Source organism: Sparus aurata, chromosome 11 (genome assembly GCF_900880675.1).
Source record: "Sparus aurata chromosome 11, fSpaAur1.1, whole genome shotgun sequence".
In the NCBI taxonomy this organism is placed as follows: Eukaryota; Metazoa; Chordata; class Actinopteri; order Spariformes; family Sparidae; genus Sparus; species Sparus aurata.
The window spans coordinates 4,073,953-4,088,338 of NC_044197.1; the positions used below are offsets into that span (position 1 = coordinate 4,073,953).

Here is a 14,386-nt window from a genome sequence, read left to right on the forward strand (position 1 = left end):
TATCCCTGTTTTATCAACCCGCAGATTTTCAGCCATTAACTTGAACAAACTCTGTCATAACCCCAACACGCCTCTCACAGCAGCTGTCTGATGTTACCTTCGTTTTCCCAATTTGAACAAATCTTTAAAGGACAAATTTGTAAGAAAAATAGATTTTTGAGTCTAGTTCACAACTCGTCAAGCACATTGAGATGGCAGGTTGGGTTGGCTGCCGTCCCACTGCGCCAGTTTGTGGTGCGCAGTCCTTCACTAGTTAACCTTGCTGTAATTAAAGGTGTGGCAAGATGACAGGACTGCAGATTCCAAGAAAAATTGATGAGAGCCTGAATGGTTGCGTGACAACAGAGGAACACACCTGATCACTGAGGTTTAATGCATGTCATGAATTTCTGCAGAACTGCGCAGTATAAGAAGAGCAGGTGTTCTGGTGAGGTGTAGTATCAACATCCAGGGAAACTAACTCCAGCACTGACCTGTTAATCACGATGAAGCTGATCTTTTCTCTGAGTCTCATCTGGGCTCTCTCCAGCACAGGTAACTCTACTTAATCTTACTTCAGACTTTCTGCAGGTACTAGACTGTATAATGCAGATCTTTAGACAAGTCTGAGTATTATTTATCAAACAAATTTACGTCTAGGTTTGTGTCCTTGGGGGGTAAATTTGAATGTGGTATAGCAGTAAGAGAAGGAGTCTGTTAAAATAACTCGTAGATAATTTAGAACTGGAGGAAGGAGATCGGAGCCAGCTCAAAGTTAACAAAGTTTAATCTCGTACAAGAGGAGCAGTCACAGAGCATCAACACAGGTTTGTCTTAAAACTCTGTTTCTGCGACTGCTACTGAGTCTGCATGCAAAGAGATAGTCATGTAAACACAGAAAGTTCAGACAGGGTGAGTGAGTGGGTCCATGTATCTTTTGGTCATTCGATTTTCCTTTCAGAAACGGGTATTAAAAACAAAAAACAACTGATTTTCGTTTTAAAATACAAAAATGTAAATTGAAATACAAGGCGTTTTTCTTTTTCATGGTCAAAAAGGGATGAGCAAAATTATAAAAATGATTCGATATTTATTTTCTATTTCATATAACGAAAAATAAAATCACTAGAAAACAGAAAAGGAAAAAAGGCCTGTTTATTCATATTCAGAGACCGGATGCTGTCATTTACTGGACGGTGCTGTGTAGAAGAAACAGTAGGCTAGTAGGCTACTGCGGGGTAATCTACCGTGGCAGTATGGAACTGCGGTCAAGCCAGCCATCACCCTGATCTCCGTGGTCAAATCAGCCGCACTTAAATTTCGAGTGTACAAGTATTCTCAGCATTATGGTAAATGCGGAGAAACAGCAGTATTTACTTTCGGTTTTCAGAATAAAGGTATTAAGAACAGTAAGCTATAATTCGAACCTAGGGATTTAAAATAAAATATGATTAAAGTGTTTCATGAGCCCATGATGAAGAAAAAACACTTAATATCAAGTATCTTTACTGCACCAGTGTAGAGACATGCCAAAATAAAAGTCCCATATTTATGCCTCCAGTTTGCATATTTGACCATATTTGAGGTGCTGTAAAAACACATTGCTCAATATTTCCTGGCTACTGATGGTATATTTGACATCTACACATCTAAGACTACCACTATACTTGATATCAAGCATTTTTACTGCACCAATGTGGAGAAATTCAACAATAAAATTCCCCATTTGTACCTAAAGTGGCATATTTTCATATATTTGATGTACTGTAAAAACACTTTGCTCAGTAATTCCTGGCTATGGGTGATATATCTGACTTCTACACAAGTATTCTTACAGTAGCTCATATATGGTCAAATATGCTATCTCTAGGCATAAATATGGGACTTTTATTTTTGAATTTCTCCTTGATATCAAGTATAGTTGTAGTCTCATATTAGACGTGTAAAAGTCAAATACACCATCCATAGCTTGATATCAAGCACCGTCCAGTAAATGACAACATCCAGTCTCAGAATATGAATAAACATGCCTTTTTTACGTTTCTGGAAAAAAATTATTATTTTTTTGTTATATGAAATAGAAAATGAAAATCAAATCATTTTTGTAATTTCGCTCATCCCTTTTTGATCATGAAAAACAAAAACGCCTTATATTTCAATTTAAATTTTTGTATTTTAAAACGAAAATCAATTGTTTTTTTGTTTTTAAATACCTGTGTCTGAAAGGAAAATCAAATGACCAAAAGATACACGGACCAGACTTCAATTCAAATGTCCCTATATGTCAGTACAAAACTTCCATCGCAGAGTCTAAAAAGGTGATAAATAATGACGACTTAGATTAATGTCCTACAAACTGGACACCATTTACACAACCTCGTGTGATTTAAAACAAGATGAAGAAGAGTTTTTGGCCACCACAGGCGATCAGAGAATTGAGATGTGATCATCATTCATAACTGTTTTTCTCTTTATTGCAGCTGGAGCACTTGTGTGTCAAAGTTGCAACGATGACCAGTGTTCAAACCCGCAGAATGTGACATGTAGTAACTCAGAGACGATGTGTGTAACAGCTACTGCTCTAGGTATTCATTTCTTTACATTATCTATTCTATTTCTGTTAAATATACTACGTGTGGTGTTGTGAGTCCAACATTAACAAACTAACCTTTGATTTTGTAGAAACAAGAGGCAGAGCGATTACGACACAGATTTTCAAGAGCTGTGCATCGTCCTCACTGTGTCCAGCCACAGGCCCTCGATCATTTTCAGTCAGCTTTGGTACTTCTAGCTCAGTTACATCTGCTGAGTGCTGCAACACAGATAACTGCAACACAAAAACTTTGAATAGTAAGTAAAGACAGAATATAAAATAAAATATATTAACAAATAGAATACTGGTATCTTCTAACTTGTTTGATTTTCATAATGTTCTCTTTTTTTTGAGTAAATAATTTTGTTCCTTTCTGTTTCAGCTCCTGGGACTCCGAAAGCCAACAGCCTGCAGTGTTTCTCTTGTAACACTGTATGTGTCAATAGCTTACAATGCAGGGGAGACGAGGACCGATGCTTTCAATCGACAGGTGAGTCTTTATGATGCAGTACAACACAGGTTGTCTAAATAAATGTCTCTGCCTGAAAGTTTTTGGAAGAAGTCACTACATGTGAACTCCAGAAAATCAACCAGTTGAGGAACATTATTAGATATAGTAACTAAAGCACTGAACTTATGTATAATGTTGAGGTACTTGAATATATTCATCTGAGAGGCAAATGTACATTTCACTGCACTAAATTTATATGAAGGCTATCATGAGTTGTTACCTGAAAGATTTAATGAATAAAGCATGACATTTTTTTCAAATATCCCACATTTGGTTTAAACTCGAGGTCTCAAACTCAAACCAGGCAGGGGACACTGCTGGTATTGTTATCTAGTAGGAGGTACAACAAGAAAGCACCATATTACTGAAAATGTACTGTTATTTCTGTCTTTAACAGAATATACTGAAATCCCAACACAATTTTATATGAAAAAAATTTAACAGTTATTAAAAAACTTTTGTCCTTATTTTCTTCATACATGACAAACAAAATGCAAACAACAGTTTCAATGTATTTTTTATATTTTATTATATTTTTTAAACCATTAGAGCAAATCTTTTTTCCTTGTACTTTAACTCATTTAAACCTTGCACTGAACTAAAATGAAATCCCTCAATAGATTTGTACTTTATTTCTTGCGGGACACTTGGCAGCACCTCTGCTCACACAACTGAGCCACATTTGCCCTGATGGAGGTCACAGTTGAACCCCCGAGTACAGCTTCAAGATGGCGTCAGTAAGCCTGGACCTGTGCTTGCATTTATTAAAGTCCATAGTCGAGGAAAAAAGTGTCTCACACAGACGTGTGCTTCCAAAAAGGCGACCCAACTGGACACTTTGGACAGCTCTGTGAGGGATAGATGGAGTTCTCTCAGAAATTGTCCAGTCACGTCTGCTTTTCCTTGTGCCTCCCTGAATTTACTTTTAAGCTCACAAACTCAGCCGCTCTTCTGTCACCTCAAACTTTTCATTAATGTCCCTGATGAAACAATCTTCAGTCATTGTCCTGTAACTATTCTGGGCATAGAAAATCAGCTACTTGCAACATGAAATAGTTCAGAAACAGCACTTCAGTGAATGGCTTTGGCGATTTATTGACTCAAGACACAACTTGCGTCAACTGCAGCTTCTGAGTCCTTCTACACTTTATGGAAAAGACGTTGTTGAGACGAGTCCCTCTCACATGAATGTTTTTTACATTTGCATTTATTTCAATTGCATATGAAGATGTAGTTTTGGTGTGCATTGCTGTTAAACCATGAAAATAACTTGCAGATGGGATAAAATTATATCGAGGGCCGGATAGAGAGGAGAAGGCAGAAATGGCCCAGGGTCCGGAGTTTGAGACCTCTGGTTCAGAATTTCAACTAAGCTAAGCCTACTAACAGTAATTCCATAAAAATGAATTAAAACAACAGATAAGAAGGACATTATTGAATAAAATATCCTGATTGTTCTCAAGATTAAGTTTCTTAAGTTTAAGTTTTCTTTTTCATGGCAGGCCTTCATTTCTGATAGTATTTGGACATCATGGTGTTACTTATTTCAAACAAATGAAGAATCTTAATATTTCTTCCTGACATCATTAAGAAACACAATCATGGTTCATGTGTTAAAACAATGATCATTTTTATTTTTTTACAGTTGAGTTTAATGGCTCCACTTTTCCATTCTCGGGCTGTGCAACTTCAAGCGAATGTACAGCTGCTGCCAGCTTGCGTATGTTACCTTTCCGGAGAAGGTCAGTTAGGTTCATCAGCGGGCCGGACTGCTCTGCCCCCACGACAACAACTACTGCCCCCACGACAACAACTACTGCCCCATCAACAACAACTACTGCCCCCACGACAACAACTACTGCCCCATCAACAACAACTACTGCCCCCACGACAACAACTACTGCCCCATCAACAACAACTACTGCCCCCACGACAACAACTACTACCAAACACTACTGCCCCACCAACAACAACCTACTCTGCCAACTACTCTCCCCCACGACAACAACTACTGCCCCCACGACAACAACTACTGCCCCCACACAACAACAACTACTGCCCCCACCACAACAACTACTGTGCCCCATACAACAACTACAACTACTGCCCCATCAACAACAACTACTGCCCCCACAACAACAACTACTGCCCCCACAACAACAACTACTGCCCCCACAACAACAACTACTCCCCCCACAACAACAACTACTGCCCCCACAACAACAACTACTGCCCCATCAACAACAACTACTGCCCCCACAACAACAACTACTGCCCATCAACAACAACTACTGCCCCCACAACAACAACTACTGCCCCCACAACTACAACTTCTGCGCCAACTACAACAACTGATGCCCGGCTAAAGACTACCAACGGTACGCTACACGGTAATAAATGGTCTGGAAGTCAAGATTTAGAATTGCTTACCACCTTGTGCATTGACTGTTAACTGGTACAGAGAAAGTATTGACCACCGTCACGTCGAAATAAACCATAAAGTACTGCTCAATATCTAAAGTGAAGTAACAGCTTGATGAATATAGCCGTCTCTGTGGTGTGTCTTCAAACTCTTTAAGTCATGTAAACAAAGAAAGTTCAGACGGGGTGAGTGAGTGGCACATATGAAAGTTCAGAGAGGGGTGAATACTCATTTCCTTAAACTAGGGTAGAGAAACAAGTTATATTAAGAGTTCAATTCAAATGTCCCTATATGTCAGTACAAAATTTCCATCACAGAATCTAAAAAGGTGATAAATAATGACGACTTAGATTAATGTCCTACAAACTGGACACCATTTACGCAACCTGGTGTAATTCAAAAACCTGTTGCACAAGAGGAAGAAGAGTTTTTGGCCACCACAGGCGATCAGAGAATTGAGATGTGATCATCATTCATAACTGTTTTTCTCTTTATTGCAGCTGGAGCACTTGTGTGTCAAAGTTGCAACGATGACCAGTGTTCAAACCCGCAGAATGTGACATGTAGTAACTCAGAGACGATGTGTGTAACAGCTACTGCTCTAGGTATTCATTTCTTTACATTATCTATTCTATTTCTGTTAAATATACTACGTGTGGTGTTGTGAGTCCAACATTAACAAACTAACCTTTGATTTTGTAGAAACAAGAGGCAGAGCGATTACGACACAGATTTTCAAGAGCTGTGCATCGTCCTCACTGTGTCCAGCCACAGGCCCTCGATCATTTTCAGTCAGCTTTGGTACTTCTAGCTCAGTTACATCTGCTGAGTGCTGCAACACAGATAACTGCAACACAAAAACTTTGAATAGTAAGTAAAGACAGAATATAAAATAAAATATATTAACAAATAGAATACTGGTATCTTCTAACTTGTTTGATTTTCATAATGTTCTCTTTTTTTTTGAGTAAATAATTTTGTTCCTTTCTGTTTCAGCTCCTGGGACTCCGAAAGCCAACAGCCTGCAGTGTTTCTCTTGTAACACTGTATGTGTCAATAGCTTACAATGCAGGGGAGACGAGGACCGATGCTTTCAATCGACAGGTGAGTCTTTATGATGCAGTACAACACAGGTTGTCTAAATAAATGTCTCTGCCTGAAAGTTTTTGGAAGAAGTCACTACATGTGAACTCCAGAAAATCAACCAGTTGAGGAACATTATTAGATATAGTAACTAAAGCACTGAACTTATGTATAATGTTGAGGTACTTGAATATATTCATCTGAGAGGCAAATGTACATTTCACTGCACTAAATTTATATGAAGGCTATCATGAGTTGTTACCTGAAAGATTTAATGAATAAAGCATGACATTTTTTTCAAATATCCCACATTTGGTTTAAACTCGAGGTCTCAAACTCAAACCAGGCAGGGGACACTGCTGGTATTGTTATCTAGTAGGAGGTACAACAAGAAAAGCACCATATTACTGAAAATGTACTGTTATTTCTGTCTTTAACAGAATATACTGAAATCCCAACACAATTTTATATGAAAAAAATTTAACAGTTATTAAAAAACTTATGTCCTTATTTTCTTCATACATGACAAACAAAATGCAAACAACAGTTTCAATGTATTTTTTATATTTTATTATATTTTTTAAACCATTAGAGCAAATCTTTTTTCCTTGTACTTTAACTCATTTAAACCTTGCACTGAACTAAAATGAAATCCCTCAATAGATTTGTACTTTATTTCTTGCGGGACACTTGGCAGCACCTCTGCTCACACAACTGAGCCACATTTGCCCTGATGGAGGTCACAGTTGAACCCCCGAGTACAGCTTCAAGATGGCGTCAGTAAGCCTGGACCTGTGCTTGCATTTATTAAAGTCCATAGTCGAGGAAAAAAGTGTCTCACACAGATGTGTGCTTCCAAAAAGGCGACCCAACTGGACACTTTGGACAGCTCTGTGAGGGATAGATCGAGTTCTCTCAGAAATTGTCCAGTCACGTCTGCTTTTCCTTGTGCCTCCCTGAATTTACTTTTAAGCTCACAAACTCAGCCGCTCTTCTGTCACCTCAAACTTTTCATTAATGTCCCTGATGAAACAATCTTCAGTCATTGTCCTGTAACTATTCTGGGCATAGAAAATCAGCTACTTGCAACATGAAATAGTTCAGAAACAGCACTTCAGTGAATGGCTTTGGCGATTTATTGACTCAAGACACAACTTGCGTCAACTGCAGCTTCTGAGTCCTTCTACACTTTATGGAAAAGACGTTGTTGAGACGAGTCCCTCTCACATGAATGTTTTTTACATTTGCATTTATTTCAATTGCATATGAAGATGTAGTTTTGGTGTGCATTGCTGTTAAACCATGAAAATAACTTGCAGACGGGATAAAATTATATCGAGGGCCGGATAGAGAGGAGAAGGCAGAAATGGCCCAGGGTCCGGAGTTTGAGACCTCTGGTTCAGAATTTCAACTAAGCTAAGCCTACTAACAGTAATTCCATAAAAATGAATTAAAACAACAGATAAGAAGGACATTATTGAATAAAATATCCTGATTGTTCTCAAGATTAAGTTTCTTAAGTTTAAGTTTTCTTTTTCATGGAAGGCCTTCATTTCTAATAGTATTTGGACATCATGGTGTTACTTATTTCAAACAAATGAAGAATCTTAATATTTCTTCCTGACATCATTAAGAAACACAATCATGGTTCATGTGTTAAAACAATGATCATTTTTATTTTTTTACAGTTGAGTTTAATGGCTCCACTTTTCCATTCTCGGGCTGTGCAACTTCAAGCGAATGTACAGCTGCTGCCAGCTTGCGTATGTTACCTTTCCGGAGAAGGTCAGTTAGGTTCATCAGCGGGCCGGACTGCTCTGCCCCCACGACAACAACTACTGCCCCCACGACAACAACTACTGCCCCATCAACAACAACTACTGCCCCCACGACAACAACTACTGCCCCATCAACAACAACTACTGCCCCCACGACAACAACTACTGCCCCATCAACAACAACTACTGCCCCACGACAACAACTACTGCCCCACGACAACAACTACTGCCCCATCAACAACAACTACTGCCCCATCGACAACAACTACTGCCCCACAACAACAACTACTGCCCCCACGACAACAACTGCTGCCCCATCAACAACAACTACTGCCCCCATCAACAACAACTACTGCCCCCATCAACAACAACTACTGCCCCCACGACAACAACTACTGCCCCCATCAACAACAACTACTGCCCCCACAACAACAACTACTGCCCCATCAACAACAACTACTGTCCCATCAACAAAAACAACTACTGCCCCATCAACAACAACTACTGCCCCCACAACAACAAACTACTGCCCCCACGGACAAACAACTACTGCCCCCATCAACAACAACTACTGCCACGAAACTGCTGCCCCCCTACAAAACAACAATACTGTCCCATCACACAACAACTACTGCCCCATCAACAAACCAACTACTGACCCCATCAACAACAACTACTGCCCACACAACTACTACTGCCCCACCAACAACAACTACTGCCCCACAACAACAACTACTGCCCCACAACAACAACTACTGCCCCCACAACAACAACTACTGCCCCCATCAACAACAACTACTGCCCCCATCAACAACAACTACTGCCCCCACAACAACAACTACTGCCCCATCAACAACAACTACTGCCCCCACAACAACAACTACTGCCCCCATCAACAACAACTACTGCCCCCCACAACAACAACTACTGCCCCACACAACTACAACTTCTGCGCCAACTACAACAACTGATGCCCGGCTAAAGACTACCAACGGTACGCTACACGGTAATAAATGGTCTGAAGCAAGATGAATTGTTAGCCTACCTTGTGCATTTACTGTTAACTGGTACAGAGAAAGTATTGACCACCGTCACGTCGAAATAAACCATAAAGTACTGCTCAATATCTAAAGTGAAGTAACAGCTTGATGAATATAGCCGTCTCTGTGGTGTGTCTTCAAACTCTTTAAGTCATGTAAACAAAGAAAGTTCAGACGGGGTGAGTGAGTGGCACATATGAAAGTTCAGAGAGGGGTGAATACTCATTTCCTTAAACTAGGGTAGAGAAACAAGTTATATTAAGAGTTCAATTCAAATGTCCCTATATGTCAGTACAAAATTTCCATCACAGAATCTAAAAAGGTGATAAATAATGACGACTTAGATTAATGTCCTACAAACTGGACACCATTTACGCAACCTGGTGTAATTCAAAAACCTGTTGCACAAGAGGAAGAAGAGTTTTTGGCCACCACAGGCGATCAGAGAATTGAGATGTGATCATCATTCATAACTGTTTTTCTCTTTATTGCAGCTGGAGCACTTGTGTGTCAAAGTTGCAACGATGACCAGTGTTCAAACCCGCAGAATGTGACATGTAGTAACTCAGAGACGATGTGTGTAACAGCTACTGCTCTAGGTATTCATTTCTTTACATTATCTATTCTATTTCTGTTAAATATACTACGTGTGGTGTTGTGAGTCCAACATTAACAAACTAACCTTTGATTTTGTAGAAACAAGAGGCAGAGCGATTACGACACAGATTTTCAAGAGCTGTGCATCGTCCTCACTGTGTCCAGCCACAGGCCCTCGATCATTTTCAGTCAGCTTTGGTACTTCTAGCTCAGTTACATCTGCTGAGTGCTGCAACACAGATAACTGCAACACAAAAACTTTGAATAGTAAGTAAAGACAGAATATAAAATAAAATATATTAACAAATAGAATACTGGTATCTTCTAACTTGTTTGATTTTCATAATGTTCTCTTTTTTTTTGAGTAAATAATTTTGTTCCTTTCTGTTTCAGCTCCTGGGACTCCGAAAGCCAACAGCCTGCAGTGTTTCTCTTGTAACACTGTATGTGTCAATAGCTTACAATGCAGGGGAGACGAGGACCGATGCTTTCAATCGACAGGTGAGTCTTTATGATGCAGTACAACACAGGTTGTCTAAATAAATGTCTCTGCCTGAAAGTTTTTGGAAGAAGTCACTACATGTGAACTCCAGAAAATCAACCAGTTGAGGAACATTATTAGATATAGTAACTAAAGCACTGAACTTATGTATAATGTTGAGGTACTTGAATATATTCATCTGAGAGGCAAATGTACATTTCACTGCACTAAATTTATATGAAGGCTATCATGAGTTGTTACCTGAAAGATTTAATGAATAAAGCATGACATTTTTTTCAAATATCCCACATTTGGTTTAAACTGGGGGTGTCAAACTCAAATAGGGCAGGGGACACTGCTGGTATTGTTATCTAGTAGGAGGTACAACAAGAAAGCACCATATTACTGAAAATGTACTGTTATTTCTGTCTTTAACAGAATATACTGAAATCCCAACACAATTTTATATGAAAAAAATTTAACAGTTATTAAAAAACTTTTGTCCTTATTTTCTTCATACATGACAAACAAAATGCAAACAACAGTTTCAATGTATTTTTTATATTTTATTATATTTTTTAAACCATTAGAGCAAATCTTTTTTCCTTGTACTTTAACTCATTTAAACCTTGCACTGAACTAAAATGAAATCCCTCAATAGATTTGTACTTTATTTCTTGCGGGACACTTGGCAGCACCTCTGCTCACACAACTGAGCCACATTTGCCCTGATGGAGGTCACAGTTGAACCCCCGAGTACAGCTTCAAGATGGCGTCAGTAAGCCTGGACCTGTGCTTGCATTTATTAAAGTCCATAGTCGAGGAAAAAAGTGTCTCACACAGATGTGTGCTTCCAAAAAGGCGACCCAACTGGACACTTTGGAGAGCTCTGGGAGGGATAGATGGAGTTCTCTCAGAAATTGTCCAGTCACGTCTGCTTTCCTTGTGCCTCCCTGAATTTACTTTTGAGCTCACAAACTCAGCCGCTCTTCTGTCACCTCAAACTTTTCATTAATGTCCCTGATGAAACAATCTTCAGTCATTGTCCTGTAACTATTCTGGGCATAGAAAATCAGCTACTTGCAACATGAAATAGTTCAGAAACAGCACTTCAGTGAATGGCTTTGGCGATTTATTGACTCAAGACACAACTTGCGTCAACTGCAGCTTCTGAGTCCTTCTACACTTTATGGAAAAGACGTTGTTGAGACGAGTCCCTCTCACATGAATGTTTTTTACATTTGCATTTATTTCAAATGCATATGAAGATGTAGTTTTGGTGTGCATTGATGTTAAACCATGAAAATAACTTGCAGACTGGATAAAATTATATCGAGGGCCGGATAGAGAGGAGAAGGCAGAAATGGCCCAGGGTCCGGAGTTTGAGACCCTCTGGTTCAGAATTTCAACTAAGCTAAGCCTACTAACAGTAATTCCATAAAAATGAATTAAAACAACAGATAAGAAGGACATTATTGAATAAAATATCCTGATTGTTCTCAAGATTAAGTTTCTTAAGTTTAAGTTTTCTTTTTCATGGAAGGCCTTCATTTCTAATAGTATTTGGACATCATGGTGTTACTTATTTCAAACAAATGAAGAATCTTAATATTTCTTCCTGACATCATTAAGAAACACAATCATGGTTCATGTGTTAAAACTATAGTTATTTTTTTTTTTTTACAGTTGAGTTTAACGGCTCCACTTTTCCATTCTCGGGCTGTGCAACTTCAAGCGAATGTACAGCTGCTGCCAGCTTGCGTATGTTACCTTTCCGGAGAAGGTCAGTTACGTTCATCAGCGGGCCGGACTGCTCTGCCCCCACGACAACAACTACTGCCCCCGCGCCAACATCTACTGCCCCATCAACTACAGCTACTGCCCCCACAACAACAACTACTGCCCCATCAACTACAGCTACTGCCCCCGCGACAACAGCTACTGCCCCCGCGCCAACATCTACTGCCCCCGCGACAACAACTACTGCCCCCGCAACAACTACTGCCCCCGCTACAACAACTACTGCCCCCGCAACAACTACTGCCTCAGCGACAACGACTACTGCCCCAATGACAACAGCTACTGCCCCCGCAACAGGTACTGCCGCGGCGACAACAACTCCTGCCCCTGCAACAACTACTGCCCCAGCGACAACAGCTACTGCCCCCGCAACAACAACTACTGCCCCAGCGACAACAACTACTGCCCCCGCAACAACTACTGCCTCAGCGACGACTACTGCCCCAATGACAACAGCTACTGCCCCCGCAACAGCTACTGCCCCCACGACAACAACTATTGCCCCTGCAACAACTACTGCCCCAGCGACAACAGCTACTGCCCCCGCAACAGCTACTGTCCCCGCGACAGCAACTACTGCCCCTGCAACAACTACTGCCCCAGCGACAACAGCTACTGCCCCCCGCAACAACAACTACTGCCCCAGCGACAACAACTACTGCCCCAGTGACAACAACTACTGCCCCAGGCGACACCAGCTACTGCCCCCGCGACTACAGCTACTGCCCCCGCAACAACAACTACTGCCCCAGCGACAACAACTACTGCCTCAATGACAACAGCTACTGCCCCCGCAACAACAACTACTGCCCCAGCAACAACAGCTACTGCCCCCGCGACAACATCTACTGCCCCCGCGACAACAACTACTGCCCCCGCAACAACTACTGCCCCTGCGACAACAACTACTGCCTCCGCAACAACTACTGCCTCAGCGACAACGACTACTGCCCCAATGACAACAGCTACTGCCCCCGCAACAGCTACTGCCCCCGCGACAACAACTACTGCCCCTGCAACAACTACTGCCCCAGCGACAACAGCTACTGCCCCCGCAACAACAACTACTGCCCCAGTGACAACAACTACTGCCCCAGCGACACCAGCTACTGCCCCCGCGACTACAGCTACTGCCCCCGCAACAACAACTACTGCCCCAGCAACAACAGCTACTGCCCCCGCGACAACATCTACTGCCCCTGCGACAACAACTACTGCCCCCGCAACAACAACTACTGCCCCAGCGACAACAACTACTGCCTCAATGACAACAGCTACTGCCCCCGCAACAACAACTACTGCCCCAGCAACAACAGCTACTGCCCCCGCGACAACATCTACTGCCCCCGCGACAACAACTACTGCCCCCGCAACAACTACTGCCCCCGCGACAACAACTACTGCCTCCGCAACAACTACTGCCTCAGCGACAACGACTACTGCCCCAATGACAACAGCTACTGCCCCCGCAACAGCTACTGCCCCCGCGACAACAACTACTGCCCCTGCAACAACTACTGCCCCAGCGACAACAGCTACTGCCCCCGCAACAACAACTACTGCCCCAGTGACAACAACTACTGCCCCAATGACAACAGCTACTGCCCCCGCAACAGCTACTGCCCCCGCGACAACAACTACTGCCTCTGCAACAACTACTGCCCCAGCGACAACAGCTACTGCCCCCGCAACAACAACTACTGCCCCAGTGACAACAACTACTGCCCCAGCGACACCAGCTACTGCCCCCGCGACTACAGCTACTGCCCCCGCAACAACAACTACTGCCCCAGCAACAACAGCTACTGCCCCCGCGACAACATCTACTGCCCCTGCGACAACAACTACTGCCCCCGCAACAACTACTGCCCCCGCGACAACAACTACTGCCCCCGCGACAACAACTACTGCCCCCGCAACAACTACTGCCTCAGCGACACCAGCTACTGCCCCTGCAACAACTACTGCCCCCGCGACAACAGCTACTGCCCCCGCGACAACAACTACTGCCCCCGCAACAACAACTACTGCCCCAGCGACAACAACTACTGCCCCAATGACAACAGCTACTGCCCCTGCAACAACTACTGCCCCCGCGACAA

The 14,386-nt window shown here is 42.0% G+C and overlaps 2 protein-coding genes across 2 annotated transcripts; both read left to right on the forward strand.

Moving 5' to 3' along the window:
* Positions 1-485: 485 nt before the first annotated feature.
* LOC115591836 (lymphocyte antigen 6D-like) lies at positions 486-3,076 on the forward strand. Its single transcript, XM_030434179.1, has 4 exons — positions 486-534; positions 2,460-2,564; positions 2,662-2,829; positions 2,955-3,076. Exons 1-4 carry the CDS (start codon positions 486-488, stop codon positions 3,074-3,076), a joined length of 444 nt encoding a protein of 147 aa, XP_030290039.1.
* Positions 3,077-5,406: 2,330 nt separating this feature from the next.
* Positions 5,407-14,344, forward strand: LOC115591517 (DNA-directed RNA polymerase II subunit RPB1-like). The gene is made up of 9 exons (XM_030433583.1): positions 5,407-5,461; positions 6,006-6,110; positions 6,208-6,375; positions 6,502-6,609; positions 8,277-8,580; positions 12,534-12,908; positions 13,712-14,139; positions 14,219-14,238; positions 14,321-14,344. Exons 2-9 carry the CDS (start codon positions 6,086-6,088, stop codon positions 14,342-14,344), a joined length of 1,452 nt encoding a protein of 483 aa, XP_030289443.1. The 5' UTR covers positions 5,407-5,461; positions 6,006-6,085.
* The last annotated feature ends 42 nt before the right edge of the window (positions 14,345-14,386 follow it).